The sequence below is a fragment of the Chenopodium album genome, chromosome 8 (assembly GCF_948465745.1).
Source record: "Chenopodium album chromosome 8, dcCheAlbu1.1, whole genome shotgun sequence".
NCBI classification, from domain to species: Eukaryota; Viridiplantae; Streptophyta; class Magnoliopsida; order Caryophyllales; family Amaranthaceae; genus Chenopodium; species Chenopodium album.
In genome coordinates, this window is record NC_137841.1 from 20410880 (window position 1) to 20431789 (window position 20910).

Here is a 20910-nt window from a genome sequence, read left to right on the forward strand (position 1 = left end):
TAATAATAATGAAATTTGCTTCAATCTGCTTTGCTCTGCTCTGAAATCTATTCTGCTCTGTCTAGAAACTCAAAAGAACATGAAGTTAATCTAACCCAAACCTAACCATCCTGTACTTCTAGCCTAAGGGAAAAGTTCTAGATATACGCACAACAGAAAAGCACGTGTAGAAGGACTATAAAAAATGATAAATAGCGATGAAGTGAAGGCGAAACGCTAGGCAGCAAAAGAAGAACGAAATGTCGACCGTTAAATTAACACCAGTCGCGTATTCTCTCTCATCATCAACCTTCAAACGTCAGATAATCTCAAACCCCCATTTTCATCACAACAATCGCACCATTTTTACTCATAATTTCAAGCATTCTACCAGAAGATCTCTCACTTTATCAATGGCTTCTTCGGATCCTCTTCAAATTTGTGTCAAGGAATCTATCACCACTCCCAACAAGCTTGGCGATTGTACTTCTCTTTCTTTCTTACTAATTTTATTGGTTTACTATATAATTTGTTTTTCATATTGCTGAATTTCTGTTTTCATGTTTATAATTTTGTTTTTTAAAGCATAATTGTGTACTCGTATTTTTAAATGGTTTTTTTTTTTTGGTTATAATAATCCGGGTAATTGAGAAAATGTGATTGTTTGTGGTTTTTCGGTTGAATTTATTGGTTATTAGATTAGATTATAATGGGTATACTGTCTTGTACTTGGAATTTGGGCTCAATTGTCAGCAGACTAATTCATAACAGTTACTCCTTAAAACAGTTATGCATAATTTGAATTACTAACGTGACAACTAAATTTTGTTCCGGAGGATAGTACTCCACTAATAATAGATGGCTAATTCTGACGGTAATATGCATAATTTTTGGATTTCTAATTTCTAACAATTCAGTGTGCAATAATGGATTTTTTTTTTTATTTTTTTATTTTTTATTTTCCTAGTGTTTATTCTGTTTATACCTTTTTTTTTTTGGCATGACGACATATATTAATTTAGTCTCAACATTGGTTATATGGCTGGTTTGATTATCCGCTATTTGTTTGGATTCAGGTCTTTAGTCTACTTGATTGAACTACAAAGTACATTATTAAGCTACGTTTGGTTATGAGGTTATTGAGACATAAAAGTGAGAATGCACTGTGAAATATCCAGTCATTATGTTTGGCGTACAATACTACAATAACGGAATAGAAGAGAATTAGACGACTTAGAAGAACAAATGTATATTCCAATTTACTTGTGCCATATCTATTTGCACAAAATATCATGCAAGTGAGAGTAGCGAGTGTAGAACCTAACTCTAGAGATAATGTAGAGAGTAAAATTCCTAATTGAGAAACAGGGTGAGTATAATGGGGCTGAGGTAATACTATTTGGGGGCCCTTTGGTTTAACAAAGGGAAAGGGCATGAGTATAAGAAAGGGAAACAAGAAGAATGGAAACAAAAACCCTTAAGAGCCTTTTGGTTCATCTAAGGGAAAGGGAATGACTAAAACAAAGGGAGGAGAAGAATAAAATGTTACTCCCTTTAATTTACTATGTTGTTTGTTTTAGTTAAATAACAAAGGGATTAATACAGCATTGTTGTGCAACACATTTTTTGTTTTCACTAATGGCTATTATAGCTGAGAAATTAATACAGCACTGGATTTTTCGGAGTATATGCTAAATAACTTTCACAAAATTTATGCTACAATCTTTCAACCAGTTTATATTCCATTGTAATGCCAGGTCCATTTTGCCAAAGAGTGTTGTTAACTTTGGAAGAAAAGCATCTCCCATATGATATGAAGCTGGTTGACTTAACTAACAAGCCAGAGTGGTGAATTATCTGCAGCTCCTAGTCATTTATTTTTTTTTTTAACCTGAAATTTGCAATTTAATAGTTAGTTTGAATCATTTTGCTGTTAGGTTTACAAAAATCAATCCAGAGGGTAAAGTACCTGTGGTGAAATTTGATGAAAAATGGGTTGCTGATTCAGATGTCATTGCAAATTCCCTAGAAGAGAAATATCCTAATCCACCTTTGGCAACACCTCCCGAGAAGAGTTCAGTGTATGTTCCCCACTTCATTGTTTATGGGTTTTGATTTTGGACATATGCAGTTAATCTTGGTTCAGAAGTTATCCATACAGTATTCAATATATAACTTTGATTTGATCCACAAAAAGAGAAAGGAAAAATTGAAAAGAATAATCCAACCTTTCGCCCATCTGCTCATAATAATCCCACCTTTTCGAATTTAAGAAATAATCCCACCTTGTAACCCCATCTTCCCAAAATGAACCTTTTTCATTTAATGACCGGTTGTTTGAATTAGTAACCTATTTTAAAAGGTAATTTGACACGTGTCACCTTTTAATTGGTTTTTAAAAAATTAAAGAACTAAAAAAAAACCCCCTCTTCTTCTTCCTTCCCCTGCCACTTCGCCGAGCCCACTCTTCCTTACCACCATCACAACAAATCCTAAACCCCATCACCACCATTTACCACCATCACAACAAAGTCTCTCCTTTGTTGCCACCACAACCCACCACCACCGAACCCACATACACCAAATCGCCACCAATCACAACCCCTCTTAACTCCCGGGCTTCGCCCAGCCACATCAACAACCCCACTGCACCACCTCCAAATCAGTTGCTGCCACATAAATCAACCACCGCACCACCTCCAAATTCGCCCAACATACCCAACAACAACCACCACTGCACTAACTCCACAATTACCCCAACCTCCCGGCCGTGATGTCGCAGCCCCACAAATTGCAATCACAAGCTCCAATTCAACCCCAAAATGCAGCCACAAGCTTTAATTCAATCGCAGCCAATTTAAGTGGGGTTTCAGGTGGTATTCGCGGTGGTTCGAAGAGGCTGGGGTTCGAAATTGGTTGTCTAGGGTGAAGAAGTGGTTGTGATGTTGTTGGAGTTGTGAGGCTAGGTTGTGATTGAGGTAGTTAGGCGGGATGGTTTTTGGGGAGAGAGAATGGGGGAAGGAGGGTTTCGCCGGTATTGGTGGGGTAGGGGTGCGGTTAACTGTCGCTGATGGGGTTGGGTGGGGCTGGGTTACGGTGATGGTGATGGTGATGGTGGTGCCAATGGTGGGGTGGGGCTGGTTACGGTGTTAGGGGATTTTTTCCTTTTCTTTTTCTTTTTTATTTTTTTTATTTTTTTTCTTTTGCCTTTGTTTTATTATTCGAACAAAAAAAAAATTACCTTGAAACGGTTGTAGGTAAAAAGGTTCATTTTGGGAAGATGGGGTTACAAGGTGGGATTATTTCTGGAATTCGAAAAGGTGGGATTATTTTGAGCAGATGGGCGAGACGAGGCAGGGTAATGATAGAGACAAGGTTCAGTGCAGAGGCTGTTTTACTTTATAAGTTCTGATGTATGATCTAATTAACATATTTGATTTTGTAGCTAGATTTTTCATAGTATGTCAGTGTCTCAAACTCTGGCTGTTTTTTGTGCAGTGGTTCAAAGATTTTTCCTGCGTTTGTTGGCTTTCTTAAAAGCAAGGACCCCAGCGATGGAAAAGAGCAGGAATTACTTAATGAGCTCAGTTCCTTCAATGATTACCTGAAAGAAAATGTAAGGTCCTTCTTCATGGCATACCCCCCACCCCCCCTCTTCTTCCTCACAAACCCATTATATCCAAGTATCCAACTATGTAGTATTAAATTGTAATAAGACAAAATCTATGCATGGTATTAAATCAGTACCTCATCTCCTTTCCATGTTTACCTCTCTCATTTGCTGTTAAAGTTGCTTGAGATTTCTAAGTATAGGTAGACATGAATGTGCTGGAGATAGGCAATCACAACAATTTCAGGGAAAAAAATAAATCTAACTTGGTCCTTTTAGCTATGTAGTATGATGGGCAAAGGTTAATCAACTGGAAACCTATTGCAAGCACTTTAGTCACAATGGTAAGCTGAGTCTAGGTTTAGAGAATAATGCTCTCTAGAGTCTTCACTAACATGTAAGTACCAAAAACTATGCTAATTTAAATTATTAAAAGTCTTGAAATGAACTAGTAAAAAAATTAAACTAAGATGATTATCAATTAGAGAAAACCTAATGCTAGGAGTACTGCCACAATAAGCAAAAACAACAAGATAGATCAATAAAGAGAGAAAATATGGGATTGATAATGGTTGAGGGAGATACTTTCTTGGCTACCTTAAGTTCTCTTTTAAGCCAAATATAGTATGCTTGACTTCTTAGTTAATTACCTATTTGCGTGGTGTCAAGAAACTACTTAGGGAAAAAAATTAACATTGGTATTCTAATAATGAGTTTCCCCCTACCTACAAGGTTCTATTTCCATTTTTTTTTAAAAAAAAAACTTGTAGTTTCATCTTTTGATATTTCATGTGATGATCTCAAAACAATCAATTATGGGAGTCCAACACGATTAAAACTCAGCATGTCTTTAGCAAGAAATTGATTTACGAGGTACCCCAAATTTATCCACTAACCTATATTTACATGATTGGTTTTTACCATAACCTTAGAAGCTTAGATTATTCACCACTCATGATTAAGAGCAAAACTAAAGCAAAATTTAAGCACTATATATAGATTAAATTAAGTAGGATTAAGCAAGAAATCAGCAAAAGCATGAAGCTAAATGATGAGGAAGAGCAGTAAAATTCTCAAGAAGCTTTAAATGAAGTAGTTGAAATCTTCCTAAATAAGTTTGAAATCTAAGCTATACTCCCTCCGTGTTTTAATAAGTGTTACACTTTGGCTTTTTTTACTATTCACATAAAGGTTTTGACTTGATTAATTTACCAATATATAAAAAACCGATGTTATTATATAATATATTCTTGGATTCGTTATAATGTATACTTTCATATTATAAAATTTCCTATGATTTTACTAAAATATAATTAGATAAATTAATGGTTAAAGTAGTGTCTCGACATGCGTGTTTGGTCAAACTGTAACACTTATTAAAACACGGAGGGAGTACTGTTTTTCTTTTCTTTTTACTTTCTCACACTTGTTAAGTAGTTAACTAAAGGAATTTTCAACTTTAGGTCAAGTTCTCTAAATTTACAGCTTAGCCTCCTCTATTATGGGGAACAAATAGAACATCCCCTATATAAGGAGAGTGAAATGGAAAAAATTAGACAATCCCATAGAAGTTCTTGTTGGTTACTCTTTGAAGAGGGGTCTGGTTTCAGATTTAAGAGTACAATCATCTTTTTGCTTCCACTGCTTATTTAAGGTGTGTTCTCCCTTTTAAAAAATTAGTTTCAAGTCTAATAAGTTTCAATTAAGTCCAATAAATTCCAATAAGTTTCATAAGTTCAAATCAGGTCAAGTTCATCCCCACCCACCCATAAACCCACCCCACTGCTGATTAGCTACCCACCCCTTGAAATCCACCCTACCTCGTTAAATCCACCCCTAACCACTTGAAAATTGAACCCCCACCCTTGCCTAGAAAAACCAAATATAAGAGATGGAAATAGAGATAGAGGCGGTCCCCCTTTAAGATTCGATGGTGTTGGTGGAGATGAATTGAGGACTGAACGAAGGAGGTAGTGCTGGTCGTTTAATTTGTTTATATATTTTGCTCTAATATTCTCTTTCAATTGGAAGAACAACACAATCGACGATCCAAACCTCGACCTAAACACGAATTCAAATTTATCGTAACGGATGACTTCACAACCGAGGTAAGACTTTTCGGTGATGGCGTTGGAGTATGCGTCAGGGACAATTTGGTAAGTGGTTCAAAAGGTGGTGTTGTGCATCAAAGCAGGGAAGAAGTCGATGGAGAGAGAAGTTGGTTTTGGGAGGTTGTTGTTTGCGGTAGTGGTGGTTGTTGTGGTGGTGGAGATTGGGAGTTATGGTTGTTTAAGGTGGTGATTTTGTTGAGTTTATCGCCAATGCCGAGGAGGAGAGGGATTTTTTTTTGGAGGAAATGACTGAAAATGATAAGAGGGGAATAAGAGAGAGGGAGTGTAAATAACAAGTTAATTGGGTGCATATAAGAAAAAGAAGTCAATGCTTGAAAATTATATAGTCAATGCCGGAAAAGTACACAAAGGTTTCTTTTGACACAAAATATGCAAGTTGGTTTTCGTTTGCCAAAAAAAATTTAAAAGGTCCCCCCCCCCCCTCCCGCAAAATGGTGTTTTTAAAAGGTTTTTTCAGACAAATTTTCCTAATTATTATGTAATATTAATGGATGAATCGTATAATAAATGTATTACTACTAGCTAATACTTCCTCCGTTCTATTAATATTGCAACAATGGACTTTTTGCACTATTCATCACTCTTGTTTGACCATATAATATGAATTATACGTTAAGCAAAATATAGTCAAATGGGATCGTGTTGGATTCGTCTCATAAAATACTTTCACGATATCAACTTTTTATAATTTTTACTCTTACACAATTATAGATATTTAGCATATAAAAGGTGTTTCGGGATGCGTAATTTCCTCCTTGTTGCAATATTAACAGAACGGAGGAAGTATGTTTTTAGTTATTGATTTGTACTTTGTAGTTTTTAGTAATGACTTTACAAGTTCAAGTCCAGATTTGTGAAGAGAACTCACCCTTAAAAAAAGTTCTTTCATTCCAAAAGTGAATGTCATGTCTGGTAAAGCAAGTTCCTACTTCTCTGCAGATTACTAGCACCCATGGGTTTGAAACATAGTCTCTTCTCAACATTTTAGCTTCATGCTTTCCCCTTGCGAGCTTGTGAGCCTGATACTCAGCAATTTAAGGCTCATGATTGAAGGGAGTTGCCTCAGGAGGTGTACTTTGAATGCCTACATAGTAGAGAACAATACAAAAGAGTTGAAAAACGTTAAGGTTGCCAAAATAAATCTAAACTGAATTCTCAAGGGGAATAGGAAATAAATCAAAACTGAACTTTTAAGGGGAAAAGGAAATGAAACTACTAAAATTGCAAGGACTAAAGTGAGTTAAATCTCTTATCGTGATTGATGACCTCTGTTGGGGTTAAAATCTAAATTTCCTAGCTAGACTGAACCATACAGTGGATTCTGGCAGCACATGAGATAATTGTAATTAATACAACTGCTAGGTAGTGTTGCTTTAATTCTCCTTTTGAGGGAATAATTTTGTGCAATGCTATCTAATGTAGTCTAGTTTGGTGACTTAATGAGCTTGTCCATTTATGGCACTCATTAAGGCAGTTATCGTATGCAATTGTATAGCAAATTATTAATTCAATAATATATACTGATGTCTTTGGCTTCATAAATTTGGACAGCAATATGCTTGCCTTCTCTCTTTGCTGACTCCCTGATTCCACCTTTATTTGCTTGATATGAGCCTTGTAATTAGAAGCAGCTTAACTTTTAGAATTATGTGGATTTTGTGGCGGGTGTAGAATTTGTAGTTAACCAATTACAAACAACCTAACCTTTACATATATTGATAAATTTCTACCTGTAGGGGCCTTTTATTAATGGGGAGAAGATCTCTGCAGTGGACCTATCTCTCGGACCAAAGCTTTACCATATGGAGATTGCATTGGGAAATTACAAGAATTGGTCTGTTCCAGAGTCACTTCCCTATGTGAAGTCTTACATGAAGGTATCTCTTATTTGTTTACTCTTTGACCGCCTCATGGCATAGAAAATAACTGTAAAAGAATTATGCTCTTTTATGAGGGGAATGGATACTGCACATAAGTCAAAATTATTTATACGTAGTATCTTTTTTGTTTTCTTTATTCTTTTGGTATATGGGATTGAATATAGAACATCAGTCAAATTAAAGTGAAGGGTCTTCCTCAACTAGACTAAAGCTGGTTCAACCACATTCGATCTTCTTAGTCTTGCAATTGCTTTATTTGAAGAAACAAGTTGAAGCCTCCTTGTGCTTTGAACCAAGTTTCCGGTTAACAAACTAGTAATTACTTGTCTCGTGTATACTTTATTATTCTTGAACATAGTTTAGGCTGCAATGAGAATAACTAAAACCCTTTTCTATGATGTGACAAGTGCTGAGACTACTGACTATCAAATTGTAGATTCAAGCTGTTGCAGTGATCCATTTCCTACTATGTAATCCTTCCCTAAATGCCCTTGAATTTTTTATTAGAGACCACATAGTCTGTTAAACTTGGACCAGAGGGAACTACACCTTATGCAATTCTACGGGCCCCTTCATTAGTTGTTCGTTCCAAGAAGTAACCAGTAGCCAGATCCTGATTATTCATGCTATATCCCAGCTTTGACTAATATCATAAATTTAAAGTTCATTTTTTATTTTTAAAAAAATTGCTGAATTCTAGAGCTTGATGCAATTGACTCTGATTTAAAGTATTATCCTCACTCTTGTCTTTTACCCATTTCTTATTCATCTCAAGTTCATAATTAATATCTAATACTTAGTATCAAATCATTTACTTGTTTTAACTACTCATGCTATGGATCTGGGAGCATTAACGCCGTTCCTGTGGGCTTTTAAGGAACGAGAGAAATTGTTGGAATCTTTGAAAGAGTCCCAGGAGCCTTATTAACATCATCAATGATTGAAGTGGAGGAACTAGAAATTGAAGCTATTGCCACTCTCTTTGTAACATATAGATCATTCTCTTCTGTGTCTAATTTTTCTATCTATTCTTTCAACTTCAGCTCCAACAATTTGACAAGGTTCTAAAAGTAAGCTATAAAGCTTAGACTGAGCTAAAGATCTGTGAAAAGTTTTGCCATTTATCATCCATCCTTAAAAATTGTGGTTGCTAAGAGTTATCCCTTTTTTTTTTTAAACCTTTGACATTTGGCCACTTATTGAACACTAGAGATTATAGAATTAAGGGACTTCATCTCATCCTCTTCATCTTGTGGCATTGGTAGGTCAAGAACAATCCTCTTCATCTCATCCTCTTCATCTTGTGAAAAGTTTTGCCATTTATCATCCATCCTTAAAAATTGTGTTGCTAAGAGTTATTTTTTTTTTTAAAGCTTTGACATTTGGCCACTTATTGAACACTAGAGATTATAGAATTAAGGGACTTCATCTCGTCCTCTTCATCTTGTGGCATTGGCAGGTCAAGAACAATTGTCTCCAAAACTTTCTTGCTGACCATAGTTGCAGTATTGATTACCTTTCTTTTTTATCTCCTATTCTCGGTTTTTCTTGCCCCCCTAAATTTGAGGCCTTCCTTGTCCTCCCACTTTAACATACTGATCAATCCCTAAAAAGATAATCTGTTTGGTTATCCAAAGGATTTTGCCGCAGCAATAGTTGTGTAAAATAACCCAAACATGTATGCACACACAAAAGAACCAACACAGTGATAATTAAGAGGCTTGAATTTTGAGGCTGGCCTTGTCCTCCCACTTTAACATACTGATCACCCTTAAAAGATAATCTGTTTGCTTATCCATAGGATTCTACTGCAGCAAGCCAGCAATAGATGTGCTAAATAACCAGAACGTACAAGCACACACAAAAAGGAAACAACACAGTGATAATTAAAGAGTACATCTATTGCGAATAATTCTCGAATTTTTCTAATGTTAAGCACAGCAATTCCAAAAATGCAGAAAGTCGAAATGATTTTAAGACATAGAAAAGTTACAGAATAATACTTTATTGAACGAACCTACCACCTTAGAATTATCAATCATAGGTAAATGGTGTAATCGAAGTGAATTCTGATAGTCTACTACGTGTGTGCAGAATATATTTTCCAGGGATTCATTTGTGAAAACAATTGCATCACCAGCGGATGTCATTGCTGGCTGGGCAAAGCACATAAGCTGAACTGCTGAAGCTGTCCAAGATTTACGGTCACTGGTTTCTTGTGCAGAAGATTAGCCTTGCTGTAGTGTCTCAGTAAGTGATTTTGGCAGCTTGTAATCGCTTGAATGTAAATTATCTGAAGTATAGTGAAGATTATTTTAAATAAATTCTATGAAAAATGCTCACAGATATGAATCCTCAATGATTTTTTCCATGTTAAAAATCAGAGTACAATTTTTCCAGGTGGTGCAGGTGAGCTTTGGCAAATGCAAATATCCTGCCCGCAGATTCAGTGTACCCTTGGGCTCAATGGGTACAAATTTGTAAGGTGATCATCTAAAAAATGTTCACCATAACATTACAATGGTCACATCACTCACATGGTAGCATGGCGCTATCACAACCATTTGACCATTTTAATTGGTTATAAACTTTTGGTTTGACCTTATATTATACATGCACGGTTTGTTAGTATTTTTTTACAAAATATTTTTCATATCTATGTGATTAAAATTGTTATTATATTAGTTTTAAAATATTAAATAAAATTCATAATCTCAAAAGATAATATTTGTATTTAATTAATTTAAACTTTAAAATTTCATTCGTCAATTTTGCTTGCGTGGCATTTGAATAATTTAATTGTAAAAGAAATTAATAATGTCTTATTTAATTGGCTACAACTATATATATATATATATATATATATAGGGTCGAGATCCGGTGAGAACCACCCTTTATTTGAGAACCCACACCTTATGTGAGGACAAATCTCAGCCGCTAGATTAGATGAAATCCAACCGCTGAGATTATAAGCCTGCCTAACAAACTAACCTTCAGCCTCTACTTTATCTCTCTCCTCTATTTTGTCTGCAAATCAAAGCTCATCAATGGTGATTTACTTATCAATGGCGATTCACTGAGTATGCTCTTCTTTCGGCAAATTTCAACGGTTTCTTTCTACAAATTTCAACTGTTTCTTTTTGCAAATTTCAACGGTCGCAATTTCATCCATCATTGAGGTTTGTTCGTACTTTTAATTTTGAATTGCATGTTAATCTGAATGTTCAAATATTTTGATTTTACATCTCTGAAAATTTTAGAATTGCATGTTAATTTTCGAATTGAATTACATGTTAATTTTCGAATTACATTAATCAAATTGAATGTTTAGTTGCATCAATTATTTGATTGAATTGACAATTATTTAGGTTTGATTAATTTGATAGAGATTTTAATGATATTAGATTAAACTTGATAGTGATTGTAATGACGTCATATTAAACTAATGATAAAAAATGTTCTGAAATTTCCAATTGAATGCACTTATTATGTTGTTAGTAGGTTTTTATTTTCAATTGAATGCTGTTATTATGTTCTTATTTTCAATCAAATTTAAAATGAGCAAATAAATTAAAATGAGCAAACCTAAATATGTATAATAGAACATTTAAAATGAGGTAACTACAATTAAAATGAGCAAATATTAATGACATTCATAAGTAATTCAAGGATCTATAAGTACTCGGTGTTTCGGGTAAAAACACTCAGTATACAGAATTGTGTATGTATGTGTGTGTGTGTGAGAGTGTGAGTGAGTGTAACAGTGAGTGTGAGTGTGAGTGTGAGTGTGAGTGAGTGTAAGAGTTTATGTATGTGGGCATTGAATTGCATGTTCATTTGACAAATGAGCAAACCTATCCCCCCCTGCCCCCTCCTCTTTCTGCTTACAATTCTGATTTCAGAAACTGATTTCAATTCTAGTTATAGATTCTAAAATTATTGTGTATGTGTGTGTATGTGTGTGTGTGTGTGTTTGTGTGTGTGTGTGTAAGTGTGTATCTATGTCTCTGTGTGTGTAAGTTTGTTTAAAAATCTGATTTCAGTTCTAATTATTGAGAGTGTATGTGTGTGTGTGTGTGTTTGTTTAAGGAGGTGCATATTCACAAATGATGAGCAACAACGAACAAGTTGAGAGTCAATCAAGTACCATCACAAATGTGCCAACTACTCCTACAATAGTAGTTTCTCCTAAAGTAGCACCTTTGATCACTCCTGGAGGAACAAAAGAATGGCATCCAATATGCCCCAATGAGTTGAAACCAGCTATAGGGATGAAGTTTAATAATCTTGAAGAGGGCCTTGAATTTTATAAAGGCTATGCATTTGCTTCTGGTTTCAATACAAGAAAGTCTACAACTAAAAAACAAAGAAGCAAAGAATTGAAATATCAGTATATCTTGTGCAATAAGGAAGGATACAAAGAGAAAAGAAAGACTATTGTAGAAAAAGATTTAAATAACAAGGAAGGGGAAAACAATGAAGAAAAAGCTTCAATCAAAAGGAAGAGACTCGTAACTCGTGTTGGGTGCAAGGCACATATTGTCCTAAAGCATTGTGATGATAACACATTCATAGTGACACAATTTCATGAGGGACATACTCATGCACTTTATACACCTAGCTGCAATCTATTCCAAAAATAAATCATTATATTGGTTAAGGGACATACTCATGCACTTTATACACCTAGCTGCAATTTATACACAATTTTTTGCTCATTTGCCAAATGAGCATTGAATTGTTTCATGAATTCTCTTATGTTTCAAATTCTCTTATGTTTCATGAATTCTCTGTATGTTCTAATAAAAGCTGTTTGCTCATTTGACAAATGGGCAAATAATTTTTTTCTCATTTGACAAATGAGCATTGAATTGTTTGCTCATTTTAAAAATGAGCATTGAATTATTTGCTCATGTGACAAACTGTTTTGTTCTTTAAATAGGTGAATATTGGTCCCGTTACAAATTTTCGAATGATGAAGGAAATTGTTGGAGGATATGAAAACATTGGTGCATCTAAGGAAGATTTCAAAAAATTTCATAGAGATTTAAAAGCATACATTCAAGGAAGCGGTGCTCAAATGTTCGTGGATAACTTTACCAACAAAAAGCTAATGTGGAGCGCTTTTTTCTTTGATTTTGAGATGGATGAAGATTATTGCCTTTGTAGAGCATTGTGGGAAGACCCCCTTTGTAAAAAGAGTTATGCTCTATTTGGTGATATGGTATCCTTTGATACCACATACCAAACCAATAGGTAATTCATTTATGTGTTATTACTAGTTATGACTTAAATTAATGACTTTGTTTTAAATAAAATTAGTTTAATTGCTCATTACTTCTATGTGAAAATTGAATATCCCCATAAGTCTAATATTCTTTGATAAGATTATGTATATGGGCATTGAATTGCATGTTCATTTGAAAAATGAGCATTGAATTATTTGCTCATTTGACAAATGAGCATTGAATTGTTTGCTCATTTCACAAATGAGTATTGAGTTATTTGCTCATATGACAAATGAGCATTCAATTATTTGCACATTTGACAAAAGAGCAAAGAATTGTTTGCTTATTTCACAAATAAGCATTGAGTTATTTGCTCATTTGACAAATGAGCAATCGATTATTTGATAATTTTTCAAATGAGTATTAAATTATTTGCTCATTTAAACTTTATGTGTAAACAGGTACAACATGGTGTTTACTCCATTTACAGGGGTTGACCATCATAAGAATTGCATTAATTTTGCTGCTGGTTTCATAGCAAAAGAATATATCGTGTCATTTGAACGGCTGTTCAAATCATTCCTCAAGGCAATGGGTGGGAATGAACCTAATTGTATGATCACAGATCAGGATCCAGCGATGAAAATTGCTGTTAGAAGCGTGTTTAAGAAGACTGAACATCGGTTCTGTATGTGGCACATAATGAAAAAGTTACCAGATAAGGTGGAGAAATCAATCATGCAAGAAGAAACTGGTTTCCTATAAAAATTATATGCTTGCGTTTGGCACCTTGAAATTGAACCCACTAAGTTTGAAGAAAGGTGGAACAAGGTGATGATTGAATACCACTTGGAACAACATGAGTGGTTAGGTTATATGTACAAGATAAGAGACAAGTGGATTCCGGCCTATTTCAGAGATGTGTTCCTTGGAGGAATAATGCGTACAACATCAAGCTCCGAAAGTGAAAACAACTTTTTCTGCTCCTTTATCAATCCTCATGTGTCACTTGTTGAGTTTTACTTGAGATATGAAGCTGCAATTGATGCTCAGAGACACACTCAAGGTCAGAATGATAATGATTCAAAGCACAAATATCCTGAGTGTAAAACACCACTAGGGATAGAAAAGCATGCCTCACATTTGTATACTAACTCCGTCTTTTATGAATTTCAATACGAGGTTGAAATTGCTTGTTTTTCTTGTGGTGTTGATGAATTGAAGAAAGAAAATGAATTGGAAGTTGCAACAGTAAGTGAAGGAAATCGGACTAGAACATTTGATGTTGTGTTTAATCCAACTAACTATGACACCACATGTTCTTGCAAGCTATTTTATAGGCAAGGAATTCCATGTAGACATATGATTTGGGTTTGGAAAGCAAAAAGGTTTGAAACCATTCCCGAGCAGTATATGCTACACAGGTGGACTACTATGGCATTAAAGAAACCAATTTTTGACTTGGGAGGAAACCTGTTGGAGCAATGTGTTAATATAATAGACAAGACAAAATTTTTAAATGATTTATGGTCAGAGATACACACTTGTGTAAGTTTGGCAGAAGGCAAAGATGAAGATATTCAAGACCTTGTGATAAATCTTCAAGGAATAAGAAAGGATTTGGAAGCAAAGAGGATTGCAAGAAATAATGAAACAACAGCTGGAAGTGCAAAAAACAAAGAGAAAAAATTGAGCTATTGATTGGAGCTAGTGTGCCAACTGAAATAATTGTCAAACCTCCAAAAGTTTCAAAGAATAAAGGGACTAGAGTTCATGTATCAAATGAAGAGACTTCAAAAAAGAAAGCGGCTGAGATTGATGTGTCAAATGTTGAAACAAGAGGTAGAAGTGCAAAAAGGCTTAAGGGAGAAAAAGAAAAGGCTGTAGAACAAAACCAAAAAAAGAAGAGATTATGTAGAGGTTGTGGTGAATTGAGTCATCATGATATTAGAAATTGTCCAAAAAAGTGTAATGGTACTTTTATATACATATAAGATTTTGTTGAATTTTCATATTTAATAATATATTATTAATTTTGTACTAATCATAGTTTAATGCTTTGAAAATATTGTTGAATTGAAAATAGAACATATTCAAATGAGTGACTAAATATTTGTTCATTTCTCAAATGAGCAATAATTCCTTGCTCATTTATCAAATAAGCAAATAGTTAACTACTCATTTTGTCAAATGAGCAAATAATTATTTGCTCATTTGGCAAGTGAGCAAATTAGCTATTATATGAACTTGGAACAATTGCACTCCTGTTTCATCTCCCAGTCCAAAATCAGTTCTCCTCAGGTCAAATGAGCAAACATATCTTTTCTCAATCATCAAATGAGCAAGTAATTCCTTGCTCATTTAGCAAATAATCAAAAAGGTAAATGCTCATTTCTTAAATGAGCAAAAATAGTTGCTCATTTGTGAAATGAGCAAACATTTCTTTACTCATTTATCAAATGAGCAAGAAATTCTTTGAACATTTATCAAATGAGCAAGAATTCATTGATCTATCATTTAATGAGCAAGCATCTGTTTGCTCATTTAACAAATGAACGAATATGTCAAATGAACACTGGCTGTATATAACAAGGTATGTGAAGTAAAAACAAATAAAAGATTGAATTTTAATTCAAATATAATCATCACTATAATAAAAAAGGGTAGGCTTCTATTGGTAAAATTTGTTTATAAATCAGTTTTACATCATTCAAAGACTACTTAAAAGTAGATAAAATCTTAATTTACCCAATTCCCTAAACAAAAAAAGACAAATCATCACTACTAACTATTTAATTCCCTAACATTCAGCTTTCTTCAGTCTTTTGCTCTTTCTTTCTTGAACTTTTTCTTCTTCAGGCTCTTCTTTTTCTGCATTTTCTTCTTTGTCAGCAACATAAACTTTACTTTGCTTTTTATTCTTTTGAGGAATTTCTTTAACAGATTGAATAGTGTTCACCTCACTTGTAATTATTCCCAGGGTGTACTTTTCACGAAGTTTAGCCAAGATTATCAGCTGCAAAACAAATAACATAATCAAACCCTATACAATTAAGGAGATTTCAATAACATGAGCAAACATTTATTTCAATTAACATTTATAAGACAGTAACTGAAAGGATTAAGGGCTCAAACTAATTTCAATTAACCCACAACAATGAGCAATAGTGTATTTTTTTAGGCTTGCATTTTGAAAGTTCAGCAATGAAAAGGATGATTTCCTGTTTGCTCGGTATCGTTTATCATGCTTTATTGCAGGCCAAGCTAACCATTGGTAATATCTAGGAATTCTCATGTTTTCTCTACACAACAAATGGGCTCAGAGCAATTTGGTTTATGATCTAAGATGGAATAAATGCTCACTACAAATGCTTTCTCTTGACCTTGCAGGTCCAACAGAAACTTAATGAGTCGGAGTACAAAGATTTTGTCGGTTATTTGAAGGCACTGAAATAAAAAACTATGAAAATAGGTTCTATTTTGCAATCTATTGCAAAACTTTTTTTGGGCAAGAAAAACTTCTCCTGAAACTACAGTGCAAAGGAGTTCAAGTTTTTCTACAAAAGTGCATGCCCAAACCATTAATGTCACTAACAAACAACACCCTCGAGTAATAAAGCATAAAGTTTTCCATAATTCAGATGTAAATCATCATTCTTTGATGAGCCAAACCATATACAGTAGCAGAAATATGAACCCGTTAAGTATTTAAAATCAATCAAGTTGCGTAACTGCGTAAGGTCCATCAACCTAATCACAAGTTTCCTCAGTGACCAGTAAAAGTAACACCATAAGTTGCAGTTGTAACTTGTAAGGCAATGACCTAAGGTATTTCTAGATTAATGGACCATAGACCTCAAAATTAAAGTAAACATTTGATAGGAATCCTTGCTCATTTATGAAATGAACAAGTAAATCCTTGCTCATTTGTCAAATGAGCAAACATTTGTTTGCTCATTTGATAAATGAGCAAGTAATTTCTTGCTCATTTAGCAAATAATCAAAAAGTTAATTGCTCATTTCTTAAATGAGAAAAAAATTAGTTGCTCATTTGTGAAATGAGCAAAAATTTCTTTGTTCATTTATGAAATGAACAAGTAAGCAAATAGACCAAAACATCTTATTATTAATGAGACTAATTTGAAAGATTTACATTATTTTTCTTCAAACCAGGATCCCACTTTGCACAACCCATGTATGTATCCATGAGTCTCATCACTAGCTGCAACTCCACAATGCAAATGATTTTTATCCGAAGACTTCCATGAACCATTAATCACAGAAATTTCCATCCGCTTGATATCATTTGCCAAAATAGAACTCTGTACATTTCCTTTACATTGAATAAAGTTTGAAAAAGCAGTTCACTGAAAATAAAAACATCAAATAAGCAAACATAATAAAATCTGATCATTCAAGTAAAAAAAACAAACATAATGTGAATAGAGGTTAACTTTTAAGCCATACTAAATGTTTTAAAAGCTGTTTATGATCTCCAGCATCTTCGTTATAATAAAAAAGCTCGATACTACCATTCAGCGTGGTAGTGTTAAAACATACCAAATAGTAATGATCTTCTTTATAAATTGGGAAGAAAAAAAGCTGAATATCCTTGTGTGGTACAACTGATTTCATGTACAAATTCTCAGCAACCTCAAAAAACATCTTATTCCAATGGGCAACAACTCCTTCCTTTATATTGTGGTTGTGTAGAACCACCAACAACTCCTAATTGTGCTGGCCTTGCTGCATCTTGGTCACCACCAACAACGACTGCCCTTGCTGCATCTTCGTCACCACCAACAACTCCTAACTGTGATGCCCCTACTGCATCTTGGTCACCACTAACTTTTAACTGTGCTGCCCCTGCTGCATCTTGGTCACCACCAATAACTCCTAACTGTCCTGCCCCTACTGCATCTTGCTCACCAACATTAATAGCAGAATCTGTCTCAACAGATGTCCTGCTCAACAAAATAGGTATCCTTGATGTCAATGAGCAAATACTTAGCTACTAATTTAACAAAATGAACAAAAACTTAAATGCTCATTTCTCAAATGAGCAAATAGTTAATTGCTCATTTCTCAAATGAGCAAATAGTTAAATGCTCATTTGTCAAATGAGCAAATACTTAGTGCTAAAATGAACAACAAAACATAAAAGGAATAAGTTATCAACTACTTTCAAAGCTGTGAAGAAGTTAGAGAACTTGGTTTTAAACTCAAATTCTTTCTCACTAATATCTACTTTAAGACCTGATGTGCAACATAATGAACTAACTTCTAGGCTTCTGATGTGAAAAGCCGAACAGTAAAACGCCTTCAAACTATCAGCTTCTTGGCTTCTGATGTGAAAAGCTGAACTAAGTACATGACGAAGTTGGTAGCTTTGTGGTGACGATAGTAATAACATTGCACAGGGAATTTTGATTGTGAGAATTTCTAAGACAAACAAAAGAGATGAGAGCCCTGTACTCCCATCTTAAACAGTTTTTTTCCTATTTGCTTTCACATACAAGTATTAACCTATGGCAGTTTTAGATGTATTGAAAATTACTTCCCAACATAATCTACAACTTTTTATTGCTTGTAAGTTGTGGAAATTTCGGAGGTACTCTTACAAATTAGACTCAATAATCTATTTTCCTGAAACAGTGTCGTATCACCTTCTCCCAATACTCTCTTGAGCCAAAACTTCAAAGAATTCTTGTGCTAGTGGAAATTTCTCTTATATAAAATTTTTATTCTTTACAGTGGTACACTTTAAATTATTATGTTATAAACTAGCTAATGACCATGCCTTCTGGTAAACATCAATTAATAAACACACTATACACCAAATAAGAAGTATTGTGTCACACTTATCATGTTATAAACTAAGTGAATGTGCTCTTTTGAGAAATGTCTGCAAACACCAGCATTAACAACAATCAATTAACCAACATCTACAAACATCTTATCAAGAAAAGGAATCTTATATTATCTCTATATAAACGCGCCTTCAATGTATACACAATGTAAATAGATGATGTGATGTCATCACCATTAAAGCACACAGTAAACTGTCAACTAAAAAGCTAATATTTCATAAATGAACAACAAAACATAAAATGAACAAGTTATCAACTAATCTACAAGAACTCCCATACAAGTAATACAACTCATCAACTAATCTACAACAACAACAAAAATAATAATAACTCAAATAATAAAAATAAAATGAGCAGAAACACATACATTGTATTTTCTTGAGGAACATTTGCATTTGCAGATCCATAGCAATTACTTCTAGGTTTCCAAAAAAAACAAAGAAAATGTAAGATAATTACTCAAATGAAGCAAAATTAAAACTAAAATCAACTAATAATTACTCAAATAAAGCTATAATCAAACAAAAAATAAGATAAAATCGGGACTTAAGTAAACCAAAAATCAAATTAAAATACACAAAATAATTAAAATACCTAAATAAACATAATAGAACAAATTATCAGTGATTTCTAGGTTTCCAAAAAAACGAAAAAACTGTACAATAATGAAAATAAGGCAAAATCAACTTGATAACTACTCAAAAAAACGAAAATAAAACTAAAATCAATGAAAAAAACAAAGTAAAACATTATCGACACAAATTGATAAACAATTTGAGCCGAAATCAGCGAAAATCAAACGAAAATCAAAACAAAAATCAACGATGAATGTAACTGAATGTGACCTAAAGTTAATTGAAAAACACGAAAATATAAACAATAAACTCACCTTGACAAAGAATTGATGAAGATTGAAGAAGTAGTGATGAAAAATCAGAGAAAATAACAGAGAGAAAGAGAGTAGAAAACAGAGATATTGAGTGAGGACAGAGAAAATAGTGCGTGAAAGAGGAAGGAGGAGAGAGAAAAAACGCAAGAGTTTTGTTTGACCGGGATTTAATTGTGGCCGTTGGATGTAATTGATCCAACGGTTATAATTAGTCCTCACATATAATAGGGTTCTCACATAAGGGATGTGGTCTCTTCTCCTTCCTCTTTCACGCACTATTTTCTCTCTCCTCACAATTTCTCTATTTTCTACTCTCTTTCTCTCTGCTATTCTCTATGATTTTTCATCACTACTCCTTCAATATTCATCAATTCTTTTTCAAGGTGAGTTTATTGTTTATATTTTCGTGTTCTTCAATTAATTTTAGGTCACATTCAGTTACATTTGTTGATTTTCATTTTGATTTTCGTTTGATTTTCGCTGATTTCAGCTCACATTGTTTATCAATTTGTGTCGATAATGTTTTACTTTGTTTTTTTCATTGATTTTAGTTTTATTTTCGTTTTTTTGAGTAGTTATCAAGTTGATTTTGCTTATTTTCGTCATTGTCCAGTTTTTTCATTTTTTTGGAAACCTACAAATCACTGATAATTTGTGCTATTATGTTGATTTTAGCTTGATTTTAGGTATTTTAATTATTTTGTGTATTTTAATTTGATTTTCGGTTTACTTTAGTTCTCAATTATGTTTTATTTTCTGGTTTTATCTTTTTTTTTGTTTGATTATAGCTTTATTTGAGTAATTATTAGTTGATTTTTGTTTTAATTTTGCTTCATATGAGTAATTATCTTACATATTCTTTGTTTTTTTTGGAAACCTAGAAGTAATTGCTATGGATTCTGCAAATGTTCCTCAAGAAAATACAATGTATGTGTTTCTGCTCATTTTATTTTTATTATTTGAGTTATTATTATTTTTGTTGTTGTTGTAGATTAGTTGATTAGTTGTATTACTTTTATGGGAGTTCTTGTAGATTAGTTGATAACTTGTTCATTTTATGTTTTGTTGTTCATTTATGAAATATTAGATTTTTAATTGACAGTTACAAGCAATAAAAAGTTGTAGATTATGTTGGGAAGTAATTTTCAATACATCTAAAACTGCCACAGGTTAATACTTGTATGTGAAAGCAAATAGGAAAAAAAAAACAATTTAAGATGGGAGTACAGGGCTCTCATCTCTTTTGTTTGTCTTAGAAATTATCACAATCAAAATTCCCTGTGCAATGTTATTACTATCGTCACCACAAAGCTACCAACTTC

The 20910-nt window shown here is 33.6% G+C and overlaps 1 protein-coding gene across 2 annotated transcripts; it reads left to right on the plus strand.

Moving 5' to 3' along the window:
* Positions 1 to 201: 201 nt before the first annotated feature.
* On the plus strand, positions 202 to 10285 carry LOC145641752 (glutathione S-transferase DHAR3, chloroplastic-like). Of its 2 annotated transcripts, XR_014115516.1 has the most exons (7): positions 202 to 462; positions 1737 to 1827; positions 1917 to 2060; positions 3478 to 3595; positions 7458 to 7598; positions 9696 to 9851; positions 10002 to 10285. XR_014115516.1 is itself a non-coding variant. In XM_081692690.1 (6 exons), exons 1-6 carry the CDS (start codon positions 240 to 242, stop codon positions 9777 to 9779), a joined length of 801 nt encoding a protein of 266 aa, XP_081548816.1. In that variant the 5' UTR covers positions 202 to 239; the 3' UTR covers positions 9780 to 9960. The 2 variants fall into 2 exon arrangements, 1 of the variants encoding a protein (XP_081548816.1); XM_081692690.1 differs by lacking the exon at positions 10002 to 10285 and having other exon boundaries at positions 9696 to 9960.
* The last annotated feature ends 10625 nt before the right edge of the window (positions 10286 to 20910 follow it).

Coding starts and splice junctions, on each gene's coding strand:
- LOC145641752 (XM_081692690.1), top strand. CDS start 240: ATGTCGACCGTTAAATTAACACCAGTCGCGTATTCTCTCTCATCATCA. Junction 1,828..1,916: donor TTAACTAACAAGCCAGAGTG/GTGAATTATCTG, acceptor TTTTGCTGTTAG/GTTTACAAAAATCAATCCAG. Junction 3,596..7,457: donor ATGATTACCTGAAAGAAAAT/GTAAGGTCCTTC, acceptor TTCTACCTGTAG/GGGCCTTTTATTAATGGGGA.